Source organism: Anomaloglossus baeobatrachus, unplaced genomic scaffold (assembly GCF_048569485.1).
Source record: "Anomaloglossus baeobatrachus isolate aAnoBae1 unplaced genomic scaffold, aAnoBae1.hap1 Scaffold_133, whole genome shotgun sequence".
NCBI lineage: Eukaryota > Metazoa > Chordata > Amphibia > Anura > Aromobatidae > Anomaloglossus > Anomaloglossus baeobatrachus.
Window position 1 is genome coordinate 390,454 of NW_027441903.1, and position 23,844 is coordinate 414,297.

The 23,844-nt window shown below is 49.5% G+C and overlaps 2 protein-coding genes across 3 annotated transcripts in view; one reads left to right on the top strand and one right to left on the bottom strand.

The window, feature by feature from the left end:
- Positions 1 to 1,512: 1,512 nt before the first annotated feature.
- Positions 1,513 to 17,936, top strand: LOC142260573 (lanosterol synthase-like). Its single transcript, XM_075331999.1, has 10 exons — positions 1,513 to 1,574; positions 2,212 to 2,371; positions 3,368 to 3,506; positions 3,593 to 3,701; positions 13,453 to 13,574; positions 13,695 to 13,791; positions 16,767 to 16,902; positions 16,981 to 17,089; positions 17,622 to 17,740; positions 17,835 to 17,936. The coding sequence occupies exons 1-10, from the start codon at positions 1,561 to 1,563 to the stop codon at positions 17,934 to 17,936; spliced, it is 1,107 nt and encodes a 368-aa protein (XP_075188114.1). The 5' UTR covers positions 1,513 to 1,560.
- LOC142260572 (germinal-center associated nuclear protein-like) overlaps positions 17,753 to 23,844 on the bottom strand; it is a 95,342-nt gene continuing 89,250 nt past the window's right edge. For both annotated transcript variants that reach the window (XM_075331998.1, XM_075331997.1), the window contains one exon: positions 17,753 to 17,950. In XM_075331998.1, the coding sequence (XP_075188113.1) occupies positions 17,944 to 17,950 (7 nt within the window). In that variant the 3' untranslated portion in view covers positions 17,753 to 17,943. The remainder of the gene's footprint in view (positions 17,951 to 23,844) is intronic.

Below are 23,844 nucleotides of genomic sequence, written 5' to 3' on the forward strand. Positions count from 1 at the left end.
GAATATATGGGCCCTTTGCAGCCCAAGAGCTCATAAAAATGCAAAGTTGCACCTGCTTTTGGGGTATAAATGGGCCCCCAGACCTCTTGGGTCCCTGTACGGCCGCACAGGATACACCAATGGTATCTCTGCCCCCGTGTGCAGTGCGCCTTTCTGATGCAGGGACGCGTACACCCGGCTTCAGAGGTTAAGTGATGTGAGGGAACAAAGCTGCGCATGTGCAAGATTTGTACAGGGCTGGCAATGACACCGGCTCTTGTAAATCATGTTATCAAGTCCACAGGGGCCTGATTACATGCTAAGTGGGCTGACTAGTCAGGGAAACTAACGCCCCCGCCCCTGTGACTAGTTGAAGGGGTAATGTTCATAAGATAAACTGACTTTAGAAATATGACCAGAAGTGTCGGTGACTTCGGATCATGTGTACTGAGCCTAAACCTGGCGTCTGAGTCCGTGACAACAAACACAGGTATGCGTATCACCACTGATGACGCTGGGCATTCAACAGCATGTTAGCCCCCAGGGGCGTGCTAAGAGAGCAGAATGAGCGCAGGAGCTACAGCCCTTGCGACTAGTCCCTGGCCTCATTAGCATATCATAAAGGATCTTTATAAATACTTTTTCTAAAGATCTCTTTATCTATGTTAGTGTATACAGGGACAGTTAGGTATGGATTAGAAATATGGACACTGCGGGGTCATGTGCACTGAGCCGAAATCCAGTGTCGGACGCGATGGCAGCGGAGGGTTGAGTGAGATCATCCTGTGATCCTGCGCATTCATTAGCATGAGAGCACGCCTACAGGGGCCCACAGGGACGTGCTAACATGCTAATGGGGCCGACTAGTCAGGGGAACTAACGCCCAGGGGACTAGTCCCCTCACTCATTAGCATATCAGAAAGGATCTTTAGAAATACTTTTTCTAAAGCTCGCTTTATCTACTGTATGCTAGTGTATACAGGGACGGTTAGGCAGGGATTAGCAATATACACCCAGAACTGCTCATGGTCTTGGATGCATATTGCACCTGGCAGGTTTAGTGAGCAGTAAGTAGAGTTTGAGCTGCAGGTGACATAATGGGGGTTTTTATTTGTGTCACAACAAAATTGAATGGGAGGGTCGTGAGAAATATTACAGAAAACCAGTTTCCTTTTATTTGTCAATATAAGGACTGGAGCTTATTCTCCGCTCCTCCGCCTCCCGGCAGCGCTGACCTCACACTGAAGCGACAGCTGCAGAGACTCGGGGACAGCACTTGACGGAACACGCTATTCTGTATTTGTCACCACCCATTGGCTGATAGCTGATGGCCCCGCCTACATGTATACAGCTATCAGCGCTGTGATTGGCTCCTGCTGTCTCTGCTCATGTCAGGATAGCGTGATGTAGGATCTGGCGGCGCGGTGTTGTCTGGGAAATGTAGTCCTTTACCGTATCTCGGGCTTTGGATTGAGAGGTTTTAAGAACTACAAGTCCTAGAATCCTCTGGGTCTTAATGCGTTACCACTTTGGGTTTTAAGGGATGGAGCGGTAGACAGTAACCAGGTGCAGAACAGAGAAATGAGCGAGGGGACGTGAGTATTAGGGAACTGTCCCTGCAATCACCGGAGAAGCAGCCTGGTGACGATCCAACATAACCTTGTGTAATGTCAGGTTTAGGTTCTTCATAGCCCTGAGCTGGTTTTATTGTATTCTAGTCAAATCTTCTGAGTATAAAGGGGAATTGCTATTTATGCAGTTGTCCAGTATTTCTGACACTATTATTTGCGGTTATTCTTAAAAGACTATCCCAATCTCCAAGATCTTATACCAATATGTTGTAGGTGTAATAATAATAATAATAATAATAATAATAATAGCAAATATCTCCAATTAGAAATGCAATATAGTTCTCCTGATATAGCCATGTCACTTACCTCATTTGCAGGGCATTGCAGCTTAGGTATCCATGGTTACGAAGACTCATATAGTGATAGTAAGTTGCAAGTGGTCATAACTATGGATACCTAAGCTGCAATGCCCTGCACATGAGGTAAGAGACATAGATAATCAGGAGAACTATACTACATTTCTAATTGGAGGTATTTGCTAATATTGTTATTATTACATCTACTACATATTAGGGCAGGATCTTGGAGATGGGAATACCCCTTTAATGGTAATAATTAAAATTAAACTTAGAAAGTCATTTTGCAATTTTTTTTCCCCCAGGTGTCTGCGCAGAAGGGGGGGTCCTTACAAGAGCGATCCAGCCACAGACCTCACCCGCTGGCGCCTGTCCTGTACGGAGGGCAGACAGTGTTGGCGCTATGTGGAGGGAGACGACCGTCCACAATCCGCCCTGGAGGTGCACTCGCTGGGGCTGGACACGGTACCTAACACTTATTCACATGCAGCCTGTATTATTTTTCTAAGGAGTTTAGATAAGAAAAGATCCAGTATTGAAAACCTTATAAATAATGATACTTTTGTATAAGAAAGTGAAACACTCCCTTTAACTGCAGGAGAGCAGCACTAGGGGTTCTCCACATTTGAGGACACGTTTTTAATTTTATTTTTTGTGTACTTACATTTAGGACTAAAAATCATTTTTGCAATTGGAGTACATAATAAATCTGCATGATTTCTCTTTTTACCCGGAACCTTAAACTTTGTTGTGGTTTGTGGTCATAAATCATTAAAATATAAGCAAAGAAGTAAAATCCATAAAGTGGACATATATTAGAAAAAAAATCATACATAAAAAAATCACCAGATTTCAATATCAAAGGGAAGTCTTCCTAAAGTCTATGATGCCTAATGCAGACACAATGGAGCAAATATAGAAAGGCAAAATTGCATGAAATTAGGTTTTTCAGTGCTACGCGCAGAAAATCGCAGAAAATTAAAAAAATAAATCTCAAGGAATTTACCTTTCAAATTGTTCAATATATAGTATGATGTAAAACAAAAACTGTACCCAGCCTTCATCCAATAACATAACCTTTGCATTGCTGGCTTAAAAATGAGTTAATAGCAATGTGTGACGCCGCAGGAGCGACGAACAACCAGCGGCATGCACCACCAACAATATTATGAAAACAAGCGATGTGTCAACGATCAACGATTTTTGACGTTTTTGCGATCATTGATTGTTGCTCCTTGGTGTCACACGCTGCGATGTCGCTACCGGCGCCGGCTGTGCGTCACTAAAGACATGACCGCGACGATATATCGGTAGCGATGTCGCAGCATGTAAAGCACCCTTAATGCTGTATTCACACATCCGTTATCCCTCGGACAGTGCACTGACCCGTAGCGTTTTATTGATCCATATACGTCGGTATAAGCTGACCATCAATAACGCGGCTTTTACTTTCTCGTGCAGAGTGAATTTTTAAAAGACTTACCCAAGGCGAATACGGCCCAGGATGGAGCAGAAAATGGACTAACATTTTATTCTGCCTTACAAGCGGAGGATGGCCATTGGGCTGGGGATTATGGCGGCCCACTGTTCTTGATGCCAGGTGAGACTTGTCAGTGATACATGACCACCATCACTACATCTGACTCCCGTCTACTTTACTTGCTGTAAATCTGTGATACTCTTTAGGTCTGCTGATTGTATGCCACGTGACACAGACGCCCCTCCCTGACGCTACCAAGAAGGAGATGGTGCGGTACCTGCGATCTGTGCAGCTGCCTGATGGCGGATGGGGCCTGTGAGTATATGACTGACTGCACATACATAAGAGTGTGTGGACGTGCTGCGCACATTCAAGTCTTTGTACTCAGGATATGGCTGTGTAGCACCCAGGGATATGGGGTACTTGGTTCCGGGCGATGTCTCTCTTGGGGGATGTCACTGTGGTGGCTGTTGCCCGCTTCCGTGCCCTTTTTGTAATGGGGATATATTTACAAGGGATTAAATTAGTGTTCACACGTGACCCCACTTGCGGTGTTGTGGCTATATAGATGGAGCCGCCGCTGCAGAATGTCACTACTGGGGCTGGTGTTATTTGCAGCTTGGATAGTAGACCCTCCGCAAGCAGGATCGGGCCCCAGAGGATGGGTGATGTGATAGGTGTTAGAAAAAGGGAGTCCACACTAAGGTTTAGTGCAACTGGTTTTTGTCCTTTGACAATACAGACAATCTGTGGTGGCCCTTGACAAAGGACACGAAACGCACGTCGGGCCTAGACCGTGGACATTTTTTGATTGCGGCATTCTGTGCCTTGTATGTACTGATGCACCCTGCATATTATAATAGTGTTACTTTTACCTTTGATCCTTTGAGATATTGACTTATATATGGGTCTGATAGATCCTCGCAGGAACTCATGGTTGATATTTTATATATGGTAGCATTCTGATTTTTGAATATAGCCAGAGTGGGGGTATATCCGATAACGTTACCCGCTTGGGATGTATATTGTGTCCCACTCTGACTGTTTTCAATTCATATACTGATGTCCCGATACCCACCCCTGTGGAGTTTTCCATCTCTTCTTGTAATTGTCTCCCATGCCCCACTGTGACCCAAAGTTTGTGTCACAGATTTGGTGTATACCATTTTTTTAATAGTTTGTATTTTGTACATCCTTAATAAAATTGTGTTTGACAATATTTACTCTTTCATGTGTTTTTGGACACATAGTTTTTTGGTTTCACTCACGGCAGGTTGGTAATAACTGGTTGCCCGAGGCCGGCTGGTTTCGCCTCCCTTCGTTCCAGTGCCAGTTTGGTGATTTGGTACCTTCTTCCCCTGCACCTGTTTCTGGTAAATGGGTCCCCGTGGCGTAGAGGAACTGGGGGGTTCCCGTTCGGTGGTTTGTCCATTTCTGTCCGCCTGACGGTAGCATGAACCCTGTGGGGATGTAGTCTCTGGTCCTGTCTCCGGCTCTCCCTTTGCTACTGAGTCTTTGGATTCGTAGGGTTAGCCAGGTCCTTCATGGTCCCCTCGCTGTGCAGGTGTTAACAGGCCAGCTTCGAGCTCTTTCCTGTCCTAGGGTCCTGTACCCAGTCAGTGCGTAGTTCCTGGGAGTACTCCACCGTACTCCATCGGCAACCACCTCTTCTGGGTACCAGGTCACCGTTAATCCGCGTCAGACCGTCCCTTCACTTCCACCTTCACACACCACAGTGACCCGACTACAGACTCTCTCTGAGTGCACTGTCTCACTGCAGTTTCTCTTCTGACTACTGTCTTCCTGTCTGCTCTGTCCTCAGTCTGCCCCTCCCACCTGGTCAACTAGTGGACTGGCGTGGCTCCACCTATAGGCGGCCATCCGTTGACAAAAAACACTCAGATCAAAAATACAGACTTCTGGATGAGCTCTGTGTGTATGATTGCACGTGAAATACCCTATAGCGGGCTTTACACACTACGATATCGTTAATGAATTATCGTCGGGGTCACAGTGTTTGTGACGCACATCCGGCGTCATTAACGAGATCGTAGCGTGTAACACTTATGTGCGACCTAAAACGATCGCAAAAGCGGCAAAAATCGTTTGCTGCGGAGAGGTCGTCCTAAAACAAAAAATCATTTACCTCTCATTAGCGATGTTGGTCCTCGTTCCTGCGGCAGCACACATCGCTGTGTGTGACACCGCAGGAGCGAGGAACATCTCCTTACCTGCCTCCACCAGCAATGCAGAAGGAAGGAGGTGGGCAGGATGTTTACGTCCCGCTCATCTCCGCCCCTCCGCTTCTATTGGACGCCTGCCGTGTGATGTCTCTGTGACGCCGCACGACTCGCTCCCTTAGGAAGGAGGCGGGTCGCCAGCCAGAGCGATGTCGCAGGGCAGGTATGACGGGGTTAAGCGAGGTTGTGCGCGACGGGCAGCGATTTGCCCGTGTCGCACAACCGACGGGGGCGGGTACAATCGCTTGCGATCTCGCTAGCGAGATCGCAGCATGTAAAGCCCGCTTATAGGTTTATCTCGGAGTATGAGAGCACAAGCCAAAGGTCAGTTGATAAGTATGAAATGTATTTTTTCTGTTGACTTTGTAGTTACAATGAATTTATTAACCCCTGAAAGGGAACCTGTCACCAGATTTGTCCCCTATAAGCTGCGGCCACCACCACTGAGCTCTTATATACAGCATTCCAGAATACTGTATATAAGAGCCCAGGCCACTCTGTAAAATGTAAAAAAGACCTTTATTATAATCACCTGCGGGGAGATTGGGTCCAATGGGAGTCACTGGTCTCGGGTCCAGTGCTTCCTCTATCCTGTGCAGTCGTCGTCCTTCTTTCTAGCTCCATGTGGATGACACCGATGGATGTCGCTCGTAGAACGTAAAAAACACTTTTATAGTACTCACCTGCAGGGCAGTTCGGTCCAGTAGGTGTCGCTGCTCTCCGATCCGGCTCCTACTCTTTGCAGTGATCTCCGTCCTCCTTCTACCCAGCCCAGTATGGATGACGCATCTACGTCATCCACACAGGCCAACACTGCAGTTCAGCGCAGGCACCCTTTGATCTGCCCTACTGAGGGCAGATCACAGTACTGGAAAGCGCAGGAGCGAGAAAAGGTTACAGACCGCCCGTGCATGCGCACTACAATACTTTGATCTGCTTTGCGCAGGGCAAATCAAAGTGCGCATGCGCAGGACCACAATGCGAGGGACGAGTTAATATTTTGACTAACATCATTGACTTAACCATATGACTGAAAAGTGGGAGAAAAAACCCCTCAATGTAGTGAAATGGCGGGTGGAAAAAAAGCCATTACTTTTTGGGCTTTTCTTTTTACTGCATTCAGTGTGCAGTATAAACCTACAGCATGATTCTTCCGAGTTGTTTTTATTTTTGTTTGTTTGGATCAAAAGAAAAATCATAATTTGTTTTAAATATTCATATATTTGGTTTGCGTTGCTATCCTCTAACACCCATAACTTTATTTCTTCATCGTTCCTTATGGGAGACCCAAACCATGGGGTGTATAGCTTATGCCTCCGGAGGACACACAAAGTACTACACTAAAAAGTGTAGCTCCTCCCTCCGAGCCTATACACCCCCTGGATGACAGAATCCAACCAGTTTAATGCTTTGTGTGCAGGAGGTCACACACACACACACATCCTCTTTTGATTTTTGATTTTTATTTAAAGATTTGGAAGAAAAGCGGGTCCACCGGACTCCCGGCATGTCCCTTCTCACCCCACTGTGTCGGCGGTGCTGTTAAGGTTGACCTTAAGGCTGGAGCCTTCCATGCCGCGCTCCTTCACCATCCCTACGGGCTCTGGCTTGAAGTGGGAGCCTTCACGGTTCTCACTGCTCTGCAGGAGACCGGTCTCCATCCACAGCCCTTTTCAGGCCCCTGCTGGACGGAGCGCTCACCCCCCCCCAGGGACCTGGCCCTGCGTCTCAAAAGCTAAGTATTGAGACGGTATTCAGGGGTCCCTTCTGCATTTTATTGTGGGGAGAGTGTGTTATTTGGGCAATGCTGCTTCATAAGTCCCTTTACTGTGATTTCCGGCCGGTTCTCTGTTTTTTTCCTGAGAACCGCGCCGAGGGTGCCTGATCGTCGGCCGCATGGATAAATTTAGGCCCCGGCTTCGGCCTAGTTTCGTTTCTCTGCCCCTGCATGTCAGTCATGCAGGGGGGCAGTGCAGCGCCGCCCACCGGCCGTTCAGCACAGGGGAGGACACTCCTCTCTGAGGAGAGGATTCCCTCCCCTGTGTTTCTCCTTAGCCCTCCGGTTCCCGCTCTTGGATTAACCCCCACCCCCCTCCTCACTCCAGCACCATTTTCTCAGCGTTTTTACACTGGTCGGCGCTGGCTGCTGCAGCACTGCAGAAGGAGTGAATTATCTGTCTGGGGATCCAAGCTGGGAATCCGGAGGGCACACAAAACGGTCTGGTAAGCCACAACCTCTGGTTGTGGACTTTTTATGCACTCTCTGGTGGCTTTCTGAAGGAGTGAATTCTCTACTACAGAACATCCTCCTCAGCAGCATGTCTCACACCAGGAGCAAGGCTGCACTCTATATGCATTGCATGTAAGCTCATACTGCCCGAACCGAGCACAGACCCACACTGTGATGCCTGCTCTAATGTGGTGGTGCCTCAGCCTGGAGTCTCCCCAGGGGTCCCTCCGGCTGCTCCAGCCCCGGTGGCTGAACCCCCGGCTTGGGTAGCATCTTTTTTTAAGGCTATTTCCCAGTCCTTTGCCGACTCCATGGGACAGTTGTCCCGGACGCTGCTGAGCATGCATCAGCCCCCTTCTCAGGGTGCCTCTGCTGCTCCGACTCGCTCTACAGAGCTCACAGAGTCTGTTTCCTCTGATCCCAGACCCCATCCTCCTAAACGGAGACGCAGGGACTCTTCTCCTTCCTCGTCCCACGGCTCTGATTCACGGGCCGAATGGCAAGGCGAGGAGGATGCCCTTACTGTGGGCTCAGACGCTACGTCTATGTACCCCATTGATACCGAAGGTGATGCAGATGTTAGCGATTTGATTGCGTACATTAACTCCGTACTGGACCTTAATCCACCAGTGTCTGATGAACAAGCTTCTTTGGTAGAAAAACACCAGTTTACCTCACCTAAGAGAGCAAGGAGTACGTTTTTTAACCACTCCAGTTTTCAGGCCACTGTGACCAAACCCAGGGCCTGTCCTGACAAACGCTTTCCTAAGCGTAGTTCTGATGACCGTTTTCCTTTTCCACCAGAGGTGGTCAAGGAATGGGCTCAGTCACCAAAGGTAGATCCTCCGGTGTCTAGAATCTCAGCCCGGACAGTTGTGTCTGTGGCGGATGGCACCTCTCTTAAGGACTCCACTGACCGCCAGGTTGACCTTCTGGCCAAATCTGTATATGAAGCGGCAGGGGCCTCTTTATCCCCGTCTTTTGCAGCAGTGTGGGCCCTTCAGGCCATCTCTGCTTCCCTGGCGGAGATGCACTCCCTTACCAGGGACTCTATGCCCGAAATGGTGGCCTTAACTTCCCAAGCCTCGGCTTTTTCGTCCTATGCCATGTCTGCCATTTTGAAGGCGTCTCACCGCACAGCGGTAGCCTCCGCTAATTCCCTCGCGATCCGCAGGATCTTGTGGCTTCGTGAGTGGAAAGCAGACGCTGCTTCCAAGAAGTTTCTAGCCGGGCTCCCTTTTTCTGGGACCCGACTGTTCGGTGAACAACTGGATGAAATCATTAAGGAAGCTACTGGCGGGAAGAGTACTTCCTTGCCACAAACTAAGGCCAGGAAACCTGTCCAGGGCAGGAACCAGTCGAGGTTTCGGTCCTTTCGTTCCTCAAACTGGTCCTCCTCTAAGCCCTCAGCCTCGTCCACTAACTTGGCTAAGGATCGAAAACCCAACTGGCGCTCGAAGCCTCGTCCCCAGAAGAACGGAGGAGCCGCTGCCACCAAGGCAGCCTCCTCTTGACTATCGGGCCGCGCCGTACCTGGACGACCTTCTAGTCAAGGCGTCCTCGAGTGCAGAATGTCAGCGGAGTGTCTCGCTCACTCTTGCCACGCTTGTCCAGTTCGGGTGGCTTGTCAATCTGCCAAAGTCCACTCTGGTCCCGACCCAGAAACTCACGTACCTTGGGATGCAATTCGAGACTCTGCCGGCACTTGTCAAGCTGCCCTTAGTCAAACAGCAGTCCCTTCGGGGGGCGGTGCGCTCTCTCCTGAGGCCCTGCCGTTATTCCCTCAGGCGCCTGATGCAGGTGCTGGGTCAAATGGTAGCCTCCATGGAGGCGGTTCCCTTTGCCCAGTTCCATCTGCGTCCCCTGCAGCTGGACATTCTCCTCTGTTGGGACAAGCGGACCGCTTCCTTGCACAGGCTAGTGGCTCTGTCGCCTCAGACCAGGAGCTCTCTTCAGTGGTGGCTTCGGCCCCTCTCTCTGTCTCAGGGACGCTCCTTCCTGACCCCGTCCTGGGTGATCCTCACCACGGATGCCAGTCTGTCCGGCTGGGGAGCAGTCTTTCTCCACCACCGAGCACAGGGCACTTGGACTCCGTCCGAATCAGCCCTCTCGATCAATGTGCTGGAGATCAGAGCTGTGCTCTTAGCTCTCGAAGCCTTTCACCACCTGTTGGCGGGCAAGCACATTCGAGTCCAGTCAGACAACGCGACAGCGGTTGCCTACATCAATCACCAGGGCGGGACTCGCAGCCGCCTGGCAATGTTGGAGGTCCAACGTATCCTTCAGTGGACGGAGGACTCCAAGTCCACCATATCCGCAGTTCACATCCCAGGCGTAGAAAACTGGGAGGCAGATTATCTCAGCCGTCAAACCGTGGATAGCGGCGAGTGGGCCCTGCATCCGACGGTGTTCCGGTCAATCTGCCGCAAGTGGGGCACTCCGGAAGTCGATCTCATGGCATCCCGGCACAACAACAAGGTCCCGGTTTACGTGGCTCGTTCCCACGATCCTCAGGCCTTGGCAGCGGACGCGCTGGTTCAGGATTGGTCCCAGTTCCGTCTAGCCTACGTGTTTCCTCCCCTAGCTCTCTTGCCCAGAGTACTGCGCAAGATCAGGATGGAGGGCCGTCGGGTCATAATCATTGCTCCAGACTGGCCCAGACGAGCTTGGTACCCAGACCTGCTCCGTCTGTCCGTGGAACTGCCGTGGCGTCTCCCAGACCGCCCAGACCTTCTCTCACAAGGTCCGTTTTTCCGCCAGAATTCTGCGGCCCTCAGATTGACGGCGTGGCTCTTGAGTCCTGGATCCTGACGGCTTCAGGCATTCCTTCCGAGGTCATCTCTACTATGACTCAGGCTAGCAAGTCGTCCTCGGCCAGGATTTACCACAGGACTTGGAGAATTTTCCTGTCCTGGTGTCGTTCATCCGGCCATGCTCCTTGGCCTTTTTCCTTGCCGACCATCCTGTCCTCTCTGCAGTCTGGTCTGCAGCTAGGACTATCTCTCAATTCCCTCAAGGGACAGGTCTCGGCTCTTTCAGTGTTGTTCCAGCGGCGTATCGCTCGGCTGGCTCAGGTGCGCACCTTCATGCAGGGCGCATCTCACATCATTCCTCCTTATCGGAGGCCCTTGGATCCCTGGGACCTTAATCTGGTCCTCACGGCCTTACAGAAACCCCCCTTTGAGCCTCTTAGGGAGGTTCCCTTGTTTCGACTTTCCCAGAAAGTGGTTTTTCTGGTGGCCATAACCTCTCTCAGGAGAGTCTCTGATTTGGCTGCGCTCTCTTCGGAGTCACCCTTTTTGGTTTTTCACCAAGACAAGGTGGTTCTCCGTCCGACGCCGGATTTTCTCCCTAAGGTGGTGTCTCCTTTCCACCTTAACCAGGACATTTCATTGCCTTCCCTTTGTCCGGCCCCTGTGCATCGCTTCGAGAAAGCGTTACATACTTTAGATTTGGTGCGGGCGCTCCGGATCTATGTGTCACGCACCGCTGCTCTTAGGCGGTGCACCTCTCTTTTTGTCCTGACCGCAGGTCAGCGCAAGGGGCTCTCGGCTTCCAAACCGACCCTAGCTCGTTGGATTAGGTCGGCCATATCCGATGCCTACCAATGTGCTCAGGTGCCTCCCCCGCCGGGGATTAAAGCGCACTCGACCAGAGCTGTCGGTGCCTCTTGGGCTTTCAGGCACCAGGCTACGGCTCAGCAGGTCTGTCAGGCTGCCACTTGGTCCAGTCTGCATACCTTTTCAAAGCACTACCAAGTGCATGCTCATGCTTCGGCAGATGCGAGCTTGGGCAGACGCATCCTTCAGGCGGCTGTCGCCCATTTGTGAAGTTAGGTTTTACCTACTTCTCAGTTATCTGTTTATTCCCACCCATGGACTGCTTTGAGACGTCCCATGGTTTGGGTCTCCCATAAGGAACGATGAAGAAAAAGAGAATTTTGTTTACTTACTGTAAATTCTTTTTCTTATAGTTCCGTATTGGGAGACCCAGCACCCTCCCTGTTGCCTGTTGACAGTTTCTTGTTCCGCGTGTTATCACCGGCTGTTATTGTAGACAGAGGCTCCGGTTGTTCCGGTTCTTGCTCTGTTTTTACTTGTCGGTGGCTATTCTCCTTCAGCTTTTGCACTAAACTGGTTAGATCTCGTCCTCCAGAGGGTGTATAAGCTCAGAGGGAGGAGCTACACTTTTGAGTGTAGTACTTTGTGTGTCCTCCGGAGGCAGAAGCTATACACCCAATGTCTGGGTCTCCCAATACGGAACTATAAGAAAAAGAATTTACGGTAAGTAAACAAAATTCTCTTTTTCTGTTGAAAAAAAAGGTGATGGACACATTGATAAGTAACATAAAGTGCAGACTCTGGGTGTGCACTGCACTGGTGGTGAAGGGATTTATCTAAATACTTATCGACTATAACATTATTACCACTCTGCTAATATAATGTAGATCCCCTGACTCCTGCTTACCGGGCGACCTTCTTTACACTACTTTTTGTGGTTAGTAAACACTGTATTCAGGGAACACCGCACCTTTTACCCAGTCATATCACATTCACAATTTTGCTCTTATCAAAATTGCTCAGATCCCTATCCCTGGCCATTATTACTACTTCCAACACATCAGTGTCATGTTTGTGTCCTGCTTTGGGGAGACCTCTGGCTAATCAGGGACTAGAAGGTCACAACACCTTATGCGCAGGTCTACAACTTTTATTTGAGTGAATATACCGTACTTTCTTTTAGTGCTGGAGGGATTAAGGGTTCTATCCTATCTGGCTGTCCTTTGTAGCCTTAATCTCTGGTGCAGCTCTTTTGTGACCACTCCCATTCGCTATAAAAATTCACATGTCTTACCCTCTAATGCTGGTGATAGATTCTGATTCTATATTGACCACTTTGGATGGAGCCTGTCTCTGGAAGAAACAGAGGAGTCATGATTATTGCAGCTGTAGTGTTAGCTGCATTGGAGGAGCTTGGAGTGTTTTCATTTTGTGTCTATTGTCTTTCTGTCTATTCCTTGTGTTGTATTATTGCAGTGTTGAGACTAGTGTTCTTGCCGGCCTTCTCACTAGCCAGGGTGAGTTCAGGGCAAGCGAGTGACTAGGCATGTAACGGCGACAAGGGGAAGGACCCGTGTAGGGACGTTAGGGAGCGTAGGGTACAAACTCAAGTGACTTGCAGTGTGTGGCTTCTATCCCTGTCACCAGGGCCTTCCTTCTATACTATTCCCGATGTTACCTTTGTGTTGCACAGCACGCTGTGCATCTGTACACTGTTGTGACATTCAGTTTTAAAAGCACACTGTCCATGTGCCAGGTAACATCTACCCCGCTTACCAGGTGCCATGTTATTGAAATATTAAGTGTTATTCACTTTAACTTTAATTTTAAAAGTGATGTGTGTATTGTCTATGCTTTGGAATATAACAATTAAGAAGTGGTTGTTCCAAATAGTGAATAGCCCCTTTAAGGAGTCCTTTCACATTTGAATTTGGTCGTTAATTATTTGTTTATTTTTTTTTTACGAAATCACAAAATAAAATTTGTACTGATTCTATATCTATGTTCCCCATAATAAATAACTATCTTATACATAGGCATATTGAAGATAAGAGCACTGTGTTTGGCACGGCGCTCAGTTACACCTCTTTGCGACTTCTCGGAGTGTCACAGGATGACCCAGATATGACCCGCGCCCGCAACAATCTTCATAGTAAGGGTAAGTTCACATCAGCTTTTAGCATCAATCCAGCGCATCTCACAACTGACAATCGTTTGCAGATAATATGTCAGTATATTTTTTCCATGCTTGATCCGATGTATCCAACTTTCGTTGCAGGAGGTGCCATTGGTATTCCTTCTTGGGGGAAATTTTGGCTATCTGTGCTGAATGTGTACAGTTGGGAGGGAATGAACACTCTATTCCCAGAGATGTGGTGAGTTTCTTTTTGGATTATTCAGACTTGATATGACTTTATTGGTGGCTGTGACCGTGAGATAATTATCTGTATCAATATTAGTAGCATTTACTAAAAATCAATTGTCTGTGGACCCAGTCCCCTGACACCGCGCTTAGAAACATTGGATTTCTACCTTCAAATGCTCTTTTTACTCCAGATTCTCTCTTCTAAAAATGCTAGTTATTGTGGAAGTCAGGAACATCGCATCCTTCGTGGATAGTGAGAGTCTTTGAAGCCGGCTACACATACACCCGGCGTCAAAGAAGCTCAATGCTAATGGGTACAAAGCAGTGCGCATGCGCCCACTGGGGTGTGATACCATGCTGAGTCGGCCGACTAGCCAGGGAACTAACGTCCCTGCAACTAGTCACTGACCTTATTAGCATGTCATAAACGATCTTAAGAAATACTTTTTCTAAAGATGTGTTTATGTATGCTACCGTATTTTTCCTAAAATAAGACCTCCCCCAAAAATAAGCCCTAGCAGGGATTTTAAGCATTTTCATAGCAAGGCTTAAATATAAGCCCTCCCCCGAAAATAAGCCTTAGTCGCGGTTCAATAATGAAGTGTCAGTGCAGAAAGATACTACAGGACACTTCATTATAGAAAGCGGACACCCTGCAATTATACTGACCAGACGCTGAGCGGCAGAACCTGTAGTGATCGCACCCCCGCACACATCACACACACAATCACACACCATACACACAATCTCCCTTCAGATCGCTCACACACACTCACCACATCCAGCGATACCGATCCTGAGAAGCCGTACGGTGGAGCGCAAGGACCTGGGACACATGACTTACTCCCATCCCTTAGGCTGGGGTAGAGGCTAGAATGTACGGGCTTCTGACAGGTATAACCTGACGGACGCACTCTGTACCACTGGATGGAGTGTGTGTGTGTGTGTGTGTATGAGTGTTTGGGTTATGAGTGTGTGTGTGTGTGTGTGTGTGTGTGTGTGTGTGTGTGTGTGTGTGTGTGTGTGTGTGTGTGTGTGTGTGTGTGTGTGTGTGTGTGTGTGTGTGTGTGTGTGTGTGTCCGTCCAGCAGCAGGAGGCAGCGTGCAGCATACTTGCTGGCAGCGGCTGCCGGAGATCACAGGGAAGATTTCGGAATTACTCAGCCTTCCAGGGTCTGGTAAGTATGAGTCTCCTGGGAAGTGGGGGGGTCTGTTTTTTTGGAAACCGTGTGTCTCCAAAAATAAGACCGCCCCCAAAAATAAGCCCTAGCGCTTTTTGGGGGGCAAAAAAAAGTATAAGACAGTGTCTTACTTTTGGAAAAACATGGTACTACATGAAGGGACAGTTAGTGAGGGATTCTAGATAAGCACCAGAACTACTAGTGGTTCTGGGGGCACTGGAAATCTGACAGAGCCCTTTAAAGGGAACCACTCAGCAGATTTGTCCCCTAAAAGCTGCGGCCACCACCAATGAGCTCTTATATACAGAATTCTACAATATTGTATATAAAAGCCCAGACCAATCTGAATAACGTAAAAAACAGCTTTTATTGTACTCACCTGCAGGGTGGTCTGGTCGGATGGGCATTGCTGGCCTTGATCCAGTGTCTCCTGTCTTCTTGCGATCACTGTCTTCCTTCTTGCTTAGTGTGGATGACGCGTCTGACATCATCCACAAAGAGTCCTCAATTGCGTTTCTGTGCACGCGCACTGCTCTCTGAGGGCAGATCAAAGTATAGTGGGCGCATGCGTGGGCGGTCTTAATATTTCCTTGCGCACTACAATACTTTGCTCTGCCTGCAGCAGGGCAGAGAGAATTGCGAAGGAGCACAATGGAGGACTCTTTGTGGATGATGTAGGATGTGTCATCCACACAAAGCAAGAAGGAGGACGGCGATCACAAGAAGAGAGGAGGCATTGGCTCAAGGTCAAAGCACACTACAATACTTTGCTCTGCCCTCAGCATGGTATAGAGAAGTGCGCCTGTGCAGGAACACAGTGGAGGACTCTGTGTGCATGATTTAGGATGCGTCATCCACATGGAGCAGATAAGGAGGAAGGTGATGGAGAGAGGAGGCAATAGACTAAGAGCAGCGACGCCCATCGGACCATACCGCCCCCCAGACGAGTGTAATAAAAGCTGGTTTTTTACTTTATGCAGTGCGGCCTGGGGTCTTATATACAGTATTCTGGAATACTGTATGTAAGGGCTCACTGTTCGTTGCTGAAGTTTATAGGGGACAAATCTAGTGACAGGTTCCCTTTAATCAGCACCGCTCTGCGTTACATATAGTCTCCGCATATCTTCAGGTATTTTTCTAATAATCTTGCTGGGAAAGTAATGTGAATTATCCTTTCCCACTCTTCTCTAAAGCGGGCTTTACACGCTACGATATTTCTAGCAATTGCTATCAATATCGTACGCAAAAGCACCCGCCCCCATCACACATGCGATATCGCGTGATCGCTGCCGCAGCGAACATTATCGCTACGGCATCGTCACACGCACTTACCTGGTCGGCGGCGGTGCTATGACTTCCGAACAATCCCTCCTTCAAGGGGGAGGTGCGTTCGGCGTCACGGCGACGTCACCGCGACGTCACTAAGCGGCCGGCCAATCAAAGCGGAGGGGCGGAGATGAGCGGGACGAACATCCCGCCCACCTCCTTCCTTCCTCATTGCTGGTGGACGCAGGTAAGGAGACGTTCCTCGCTCCTGCGGTGTCACACACAGCGATGTATGCTGCCGCAGGAACGAGGAACAACATCTACTAACAACCATTAACAATTTTTGGTTTTAGGACGACCCCTCCATGGTGAACGATTTTCACCACTTTGGAGGACGTTTAAGGTCGCTGGTAAGTGTCACACGCCGCGATACTGTTAATGACGCCGGATGTGCGGCACTACCGACGTGACCCTGACGATAAAACATTAACGATATCGTAGCGTGTAAAGCCCCCTTAACATCTAGTGTTGTCTTGTAGGCTTCTTCCCCAGTGGTTCCCTGCTCACCCCAGCACCATATGGTGTCACTGCCGTCAGGTTTACTTACCCATGAGTTACTGCTATGCTACACGTCTGAGTGCCCGTGAGGATAACTTGATCCGCAGCTTGAGACAAGTAAGGGGCAGAACACGTATTTTATCACTTGTATTTTATCAAGTGGGACATGTATTTACACATTTGCTTCTCATGCAGGAGCTGTACGTGCAGGAATATAGCAGTATAAATTGGCCGGCACAGAGGAACTGTGTTGCTGCTTGTGACCTGTATACACCGCACAGTATCTTACTGGACTTTGCCTATGGTAGGAGGCATTGATTATCGTCAGTGCAGCATTTGTACCTATACAATTATGCAGATTTTTATGTGTGTTGTTTCTCTTAGAATTCAAAATTTAAATAAATTAAATTTAATGAGATTTTCACTTTTTATGATTTTAAAGGGAATCTGTCAGCAGGTTTTTGCTCCCCCATCTGAGAGCAGCATAATGTAAAGACAAAGACCCTGATTCCAGCGATGTGTCACTTACTGAGCTGCTTGCTGTCATTTTGATAAAATCAATGCTTTCTCTGCTGCAGATCTAGCAGTTATACAGAGTTCAGGAATATGCTGGACTACCTGCAGCATGCCAAGTAGTCCTGTAATGATAACCTACTGATGATTAATCAGTGATTTAATCAAAACTACACTGAGCAGCTCAGTAATTGACACATCGCTGCAATCAGGATCTCTGCCCCTACATTAGATTAGGTGGCAAAAACCTGGTGACAGATTCCCTTTAACTTTTCAGTTGAAGTATTTTATTCCCATAAGTCATTTTGTACTTTTCTTCTCAGTCCTGTTGAATGCATACGAGGCGTACCACATTCCTGCTCTTCGCCGGCGTGCTGTGCATGAATTATATGACCATGTAACAGCAGATGACCGCTTTACCAAGTGTATCAGCATTGGTCCAGTAAGGCTCCTGGAAACATGAATTATTTATTGATTTTTTTTATTTTATTTTAAAGAAAAATTCTAATTTTGAAATAAATCTTCTTCTGTAACAGATCTCTAAAGTGATTAATATGATGGTCCGTTGGCATGTAGATGGACCAGAATCTCCATCATTCCGGGAACATGTAGATCGCATCCCTGATTACCTTTGGTAAGTAGTGATCACATCCTGTGCAGAAATACAGTTCGTAGGATTAGTTTTCTTATCTGATTTGTTGCAACTTAACTTTTAAAATGTACCACTAATGAGCCACTTAAAAAATCTGATGATATTCGTCCAAAGGTGTTAATTAAAGTTTATGTTCTAAAAAGAAAGTGGGCGATCAATGCTGTTTATTGGCTTCATTCCCTTACTATATGCCCATTCTATTCTTTCCAATATCGGGCATAGTACAAGGAGCTCTGTACTTTCTCCCTGCAAAAGAATGCTCCAAGAATTGATAAATATGAGAGATAGGTAGATTATAAATACTTGCCCAATATAATGAAGTAGAATATATTTACCCAAACATGGGATTACAAGCTTTTTCTATGTCTCTAGAAGAAGCCTGCGAGATAATAGAATCCTGTGATTACAGCAGCCTCTGCATTATGTCAGACGGCAGGAAGGAGAAGTGTAATGGAAGTCTATGTGCCCACGGGGACAGTGTACTACGGATATATCCGCAGGAGCTCCCAGAAATCCGCAGCACAACTTTTGTCTGTTTACATGCTGTGGATGTACAGCGGAACGTCCTGCGGATATGCTGCGGGCATTCTGCATTGAGGATACAGTACTATGGCTTTGGCACTGCATCCTCAATGCAGAACAAGTGCTGAGTGATCGGGGAGTTTATATTTACCTCCATCACGCAGCACTTCACTTTCCGGCATCTATCAGCATCTGCACTGTGCAGGAGAAGGTGGGCGGGCCTGAACGAGCTCTGGCTGTCACATGACCGGAGATCGTGCAGGCCCCGCCCACCTCCTCCTTCCTGTTCCTAGCTCCACCGCGCTCCTGTGCTCCGGAAGAAAGTGACGGGCATCTGCTATCAAGGCAGGTAAGTATGGGACCAAGGCAGATTTCCGCAGGTAAATCCGCAGGAATAATTGACATGCAGTTATGTGCGGCTGCGGGACATCTGCAGTATATTCCGCAACTGCACATTCCGCAACGTGGACACAGACACTCCCCATGTCCCATAGGATAACATGGGGAGTGTCTGTACATTTTGAAACCTGCAGATTTATCTGGAAAATCCAGATAAATCCGCAGGTTTTCCGCAGAAAAATCCGCAGAAGCAAGCGGGACATGGGGAGTGTCTGTGTCCACGCTGCGGTATGTGCGGTTGCGGGATTTGCTGCGGATGTCCCGCAGCCGCGCATAACTGCATGTCAATTATTCCTGTGGATTTACCTGCGGAAATCCTGGCGCTCCACTATGGAGATAGAGGCTTACCTGCCTTGGTCCCATACTTACCTGCCTTGATAACAGACACGCGAGTCAGGACGGCAGTGGAGCTAGGAGCAGGAAGGAGGAGGTGGGCGGGGCCTGCACGAGCTCCGGTCATGTGACAGCCAGAGCTAGTTCAGGCCCGCCCACCTTCTCCTGCACAGTGCAGACGCTGACAGAGTGACACGGCCGGAGAGAAGTGCTGTGTGATGGAGGAAAGTATGAACGCCCCGATCACTCAGCACTTGTTCTTCATAGAGGATGCAGTGCCGAAGCCATGGCACTGTATACTCAATGCAGAATGCCCGCAGCATATCCGCACGACATTCCGCAGCATGGAAACAGACAAAAGTTGTGGTACGGTTTTCGGGGAGCTCCTGCGGATATAACCGCAGGACACTTTCCCCGTGGGCACATAGCCTTAGGCTGCAGTTGTATTGTAACTTGACAATCACATACTTTACTAAGATGTGAATTGGGAAGAAGGGAAAGTGCAACATCCAATGCTCCATGCACACGCTGCAGTTTTTGACGCGTTTTTTGGTGCAGTTTGTGATGAACTTTTAGTCACCACAAGCTGCATTCCCCACTAAAGTTTATGAGATTTCAGATTTGCTGTGCGTACATTGCTTTTTATTATTTGGCTACAGTTTTGTGGTGACCACAAAATTGCAGCATGTCAGTTCTTTTTGCGTTTTTACCTGTGTTTTTCACCCATTGGTGCTAAAACACGCATGGTCAAAAACGCACCAAAGCGCATGCTTTTTTTGGCCACAAGGTGCATTTTCTTTGTCGCTCCATTGGGAGACCCAGACAATTGGGGTGTATAGCTTCTGCCTCCGGAGTCCACACAAAGTATTACACTTTAAAAAGTGTAACCCCTCCCCTCTGCCTATGCACCCTCCCGTGCATCACGGGCCCATCAGTTTTATGCTTTGTGTTGAAGGAGGCACACATTCACGCAAGCTCCACATTTTAGTCAGCAGCAGCTGCTGATTTTTATCGGATGGAAGAAAAGAGGGCCCCTCACAGGGCCCCCGGCATGCTCCCTTCTCACCCCACTAATGTCGGCGGTGCTGTTCAGGTTGAGGTACCCATTGCGGGTACACAGGCTGGAGCCACATGCCGTTTTCCTTCCCCATCCCTTAGAGGCTCTGGGAGAAGTGGGATCCAAACCGGTCACCAGGCACTGGAACCGGGCTCCCTCCGCAGCCCCTGGGGGAATCTGACGGACAGGAGACTGAGGCTCATCAGGGACAGGCCCTGCATCTAAATAGGTACTCTGTGTCCCCTTGGGGTCGGCGCTGGAGCGCCTGTGTAACAAACGCTGCAGCGGCTGCTGTGTTTTGTTGTGGCGCCGGGACTACCGCGCCGACCGCACCTGTTTGCCGGCCGCGGCTATTAAATTTAGTCCCCGGCTTCTGCGGCCTAGTACGATAACTCCCGCCCCCGGGCCTGCCAGTCAGGGGTAAGGGCGGGACGCTCGACTGCACGTCGGGAGTGAGGGCTGGAGCATACTTTGATATCCTCCTCCCCCCTCACTGAGCACTGTGGGGCATCAGATTCCCGCACTTTTTAGGTCACGCCCACGGCTCCCTCCTCCTCTCGAAACGCTGGCAGCCATTGTTATAACACTGCTGCCAGTGGAGGAATACAGAGCAAGCTCTGGGAGGCCCAGGCAGGGAATCTGGTGGTCACACAACCGCTTTGGGCGGTCGGTAAGCAGCACCGTTAGGTGCTGGCCCCCTTGGGTGCCGAAGTGTATATATATATATATATATAGTTATACTGTATACATTTTCTCTGTTCGGCCGCATTATTGCCTGTGGCTATATACCCTCACTGATTACTCTAAGGGGAGACAACAGCATGTCGTCCGCAAAGAGCAAGGGTGCCAAGGCACAGGCTTATTTTGCAACCTGTACCTCTTGTGCGGCAATGTTACCTGCAGGTTCCACCTACCCTCATTGTGTGCAATTCTCGGCCCCTGTGGCACTCACTCAGCCGGAGCCCCGGGCACTGGTGGGACCCTCGGCTCAGGTAGAACAGACGGCTTCCACTGGCCAGGTGACAGGAACAGAGTTTGCAGTTTTGGCTGACAAACTCTCTGCGTCACTTTCACAATCCATGGCTCAGTCTATGGATAAATGGTCTGCTAAGATATTAGAAGCCTTGCAGTCCAGACCGGTAACACAGGCCCAGGACGCTGTGCGTTCATCGCCCCCAGGCCCATCTCGGTCGGCGCAGCAAAGTGCTCCTGAGGTGACACCTAGGTCCCACGGTGAAGACTCCGACTCGGACCACAGTACCAGACCAGCTAAGCGGGCTCGCTGGAGATCTTCCTCGACTTCGTCACGCTGCTCAGGGTCTCAGCATGAGGACTCCCTGGAGGATGAAGCGGAGGTCGCAGCTCAGGGCTCTGACCCTGACGTTGCTCTCAATCTTGATACACCTGAAGGGGACGCCATAGTAAATGACCTTATAGCGTCCATCAACCAGGTGCTAGAACTTTCTCCTCCAACTCCACCTATAGAGGAGTCGGCTTCACAGCAGGAGAAACACCAGTTTAGGTTTCCCAAACGTTCAAGGAGTGCGTTTTTCGATCACTCTAACTTCAGAGATGCTGTCCAGAAGCACAGAGCATTTCCGGACAAGCGCTTTACTAAGCGCCTTAATGACACACGTTACCCCTTCCCCCCTGACGTAGTTAAGGGGTGGGCTCAGTGTCCCAAAGTGGATCCTCCAGTCTCTAGACTGGCGGCTAGATCAGTAGTATCAGTGGCAGACGGCTCATCGCTCAAGGATGCCACTGACAGGCAAATAGAGCTCCTGATGAAATCCATCTACGAAGCCATAGGCGCGTCTTTTGCTCCGGCATTCGCAGCCGTGTGGGCACTCCAAGCTATCTCAGCTTGTTTGTCTGAGATTAATGCGGTCGCACGTACCTCGACCCCGCAGGTTGGGTCTTTGACTTCTCAGGCGTTGAATTTTTCGTCCTACGCCATGAACGCCGTCCTGGACTCTGCGAGCCGCACGGCGGTAGCATCCGCCAATTCGGTGGCAGTCCGCAGGGCCATGTGGCTACGCGAATGGAAGGCAGACTCTGCTTCCAAGAAATTCTTAACCGGTTTGCCATTTTCTGGCGACCGTTTGTTTGGCGAGCAATTGGACGAAATTATTAAACAATCCAAGAGAAAGGACTCGTCCTTACCCCAGTCTAAACCAAACAGACCTCAGCAGCGAAAGATTCAACCGAGGTTTCGGTCCTTTCGGCCCTCAGCCGGACCCCATTCCTCCACGTCCAACAGGTCACAGAAGGGCCAGAGGAACTCTTCTGCATGGCGGTCTAAGTCACGTCCTAAAAAGACCGCCGGAGGAACCGCCCCCAAGGCGGCATCCTCATGACTTTCGGCCTCCCCAAACCGCATCCTCGGTCGGTGGCAGGCTCTCCCGCTTTTGCGACGCCTGGTGGCCACATGTCCAAGACCGATGGGTGAGAGACATTCTGTCTCACGGTTACAGGATAGAGCTCAGTTCTCGTCCTCCGACTCGTTTCTTCAGAACATCTCCGCCCCCCGAGCGAGCCGATGCTCTGATTCAGGCGGTGAATACTCTGAAGGCAGAAAGAGTGGTGATTCCCGTTCCCCCTAAGGAACATGGTCACGGCTTCTACTCCAACTTGTTCGTGGTGCCAAAAAAAGGACGGATCATTCCGTCCCGTTCTGGACCTCAAACTCCTCAACAAACATGTCAGAACCAGACGGTTCCGGATGGAATCTCTCCGCTCTGTCATCGCCTCGATGTCCCAAGGAGACTTCCTAGCTTCAATCGACATCAGGGATGCTTATCTCCTTGTGCCGATTGCACCAGAGCATCAACGCTTCCTGCGTTTTGCCATCAAAGACGAACACCTTCAATTCGTAGCACTGCCTTTCGGACTGGCGACAGCCCCACGGGTCTTCACCAAGGTCATGGCAACAGTAGTGGCGGTCCTGCACTCTCAGGGCCACTCGGTGATCCCTTACTTAGACGATCTTCTAGTCAAGGCACCCTCCCGGGGGGCATGCCAACACAGCCTGACCATTGCCCTGGAGACTCTCCAGAGGTTTGGGTGGATCATCAATTTCCAAAAGTCAAAATTGACACCGACCCAAACGCTGACTTACCTCGGGATGGAGTTTCATACTCTCTCGGCGATAGTGAAGCTACCGCTGGACAAACAGCGTTCACTACAGACAGGGGTGCACTCTCTCCTTCGAGCCCAGTCACACCCCCTGAGGCGACTCATGCACTTCCTAGGGAAAATGGTGGTAGCAATGGAAGCAGTGCCCTTTGCGCAGTTTCATCTGCGTCCACTTCAATGGGACATTCTCCGCAAATGGGACAGGAGGTCGACGTCCCTAGACAGGAGCGTCTCCCTTTCACGGGCAGCCAAAACCTCTCTTCAGTGGTGGTTTCTTCCCACTTCTTTGTCGAAGGGAAAATCATTCCTGCCCCCATCCTGGGCTGTGGTCACGACGGACGCGAGTCTGTCAGGGTGGGGAGCGGTCTTCCTCCACCACAGGGCTCAGGGAACCTGGACTCCGACAGAGTCCTCCCTTCAGATCAATGTCCTGGAGATAAGGGCAGTG

Coding starts and splice junctions, on each gene's coding strand:
- LOC142260573 (XM_075331999.1), top strand. Junction 16,903..16,980: donor TGATCCGCAGCTTGAGACAA/GTAAGGGGCAGA, acceptor CTTCTCATGCAG/GAGCTGTACGTGCAGGAATA. Junction 17,741..17,834: donor AGTGTATCAGCATTGGTCCA/GTAAGGCTCCTG, acceptor CTTCTGTAACAG/ATCTCTAAAGTGATTAATAT.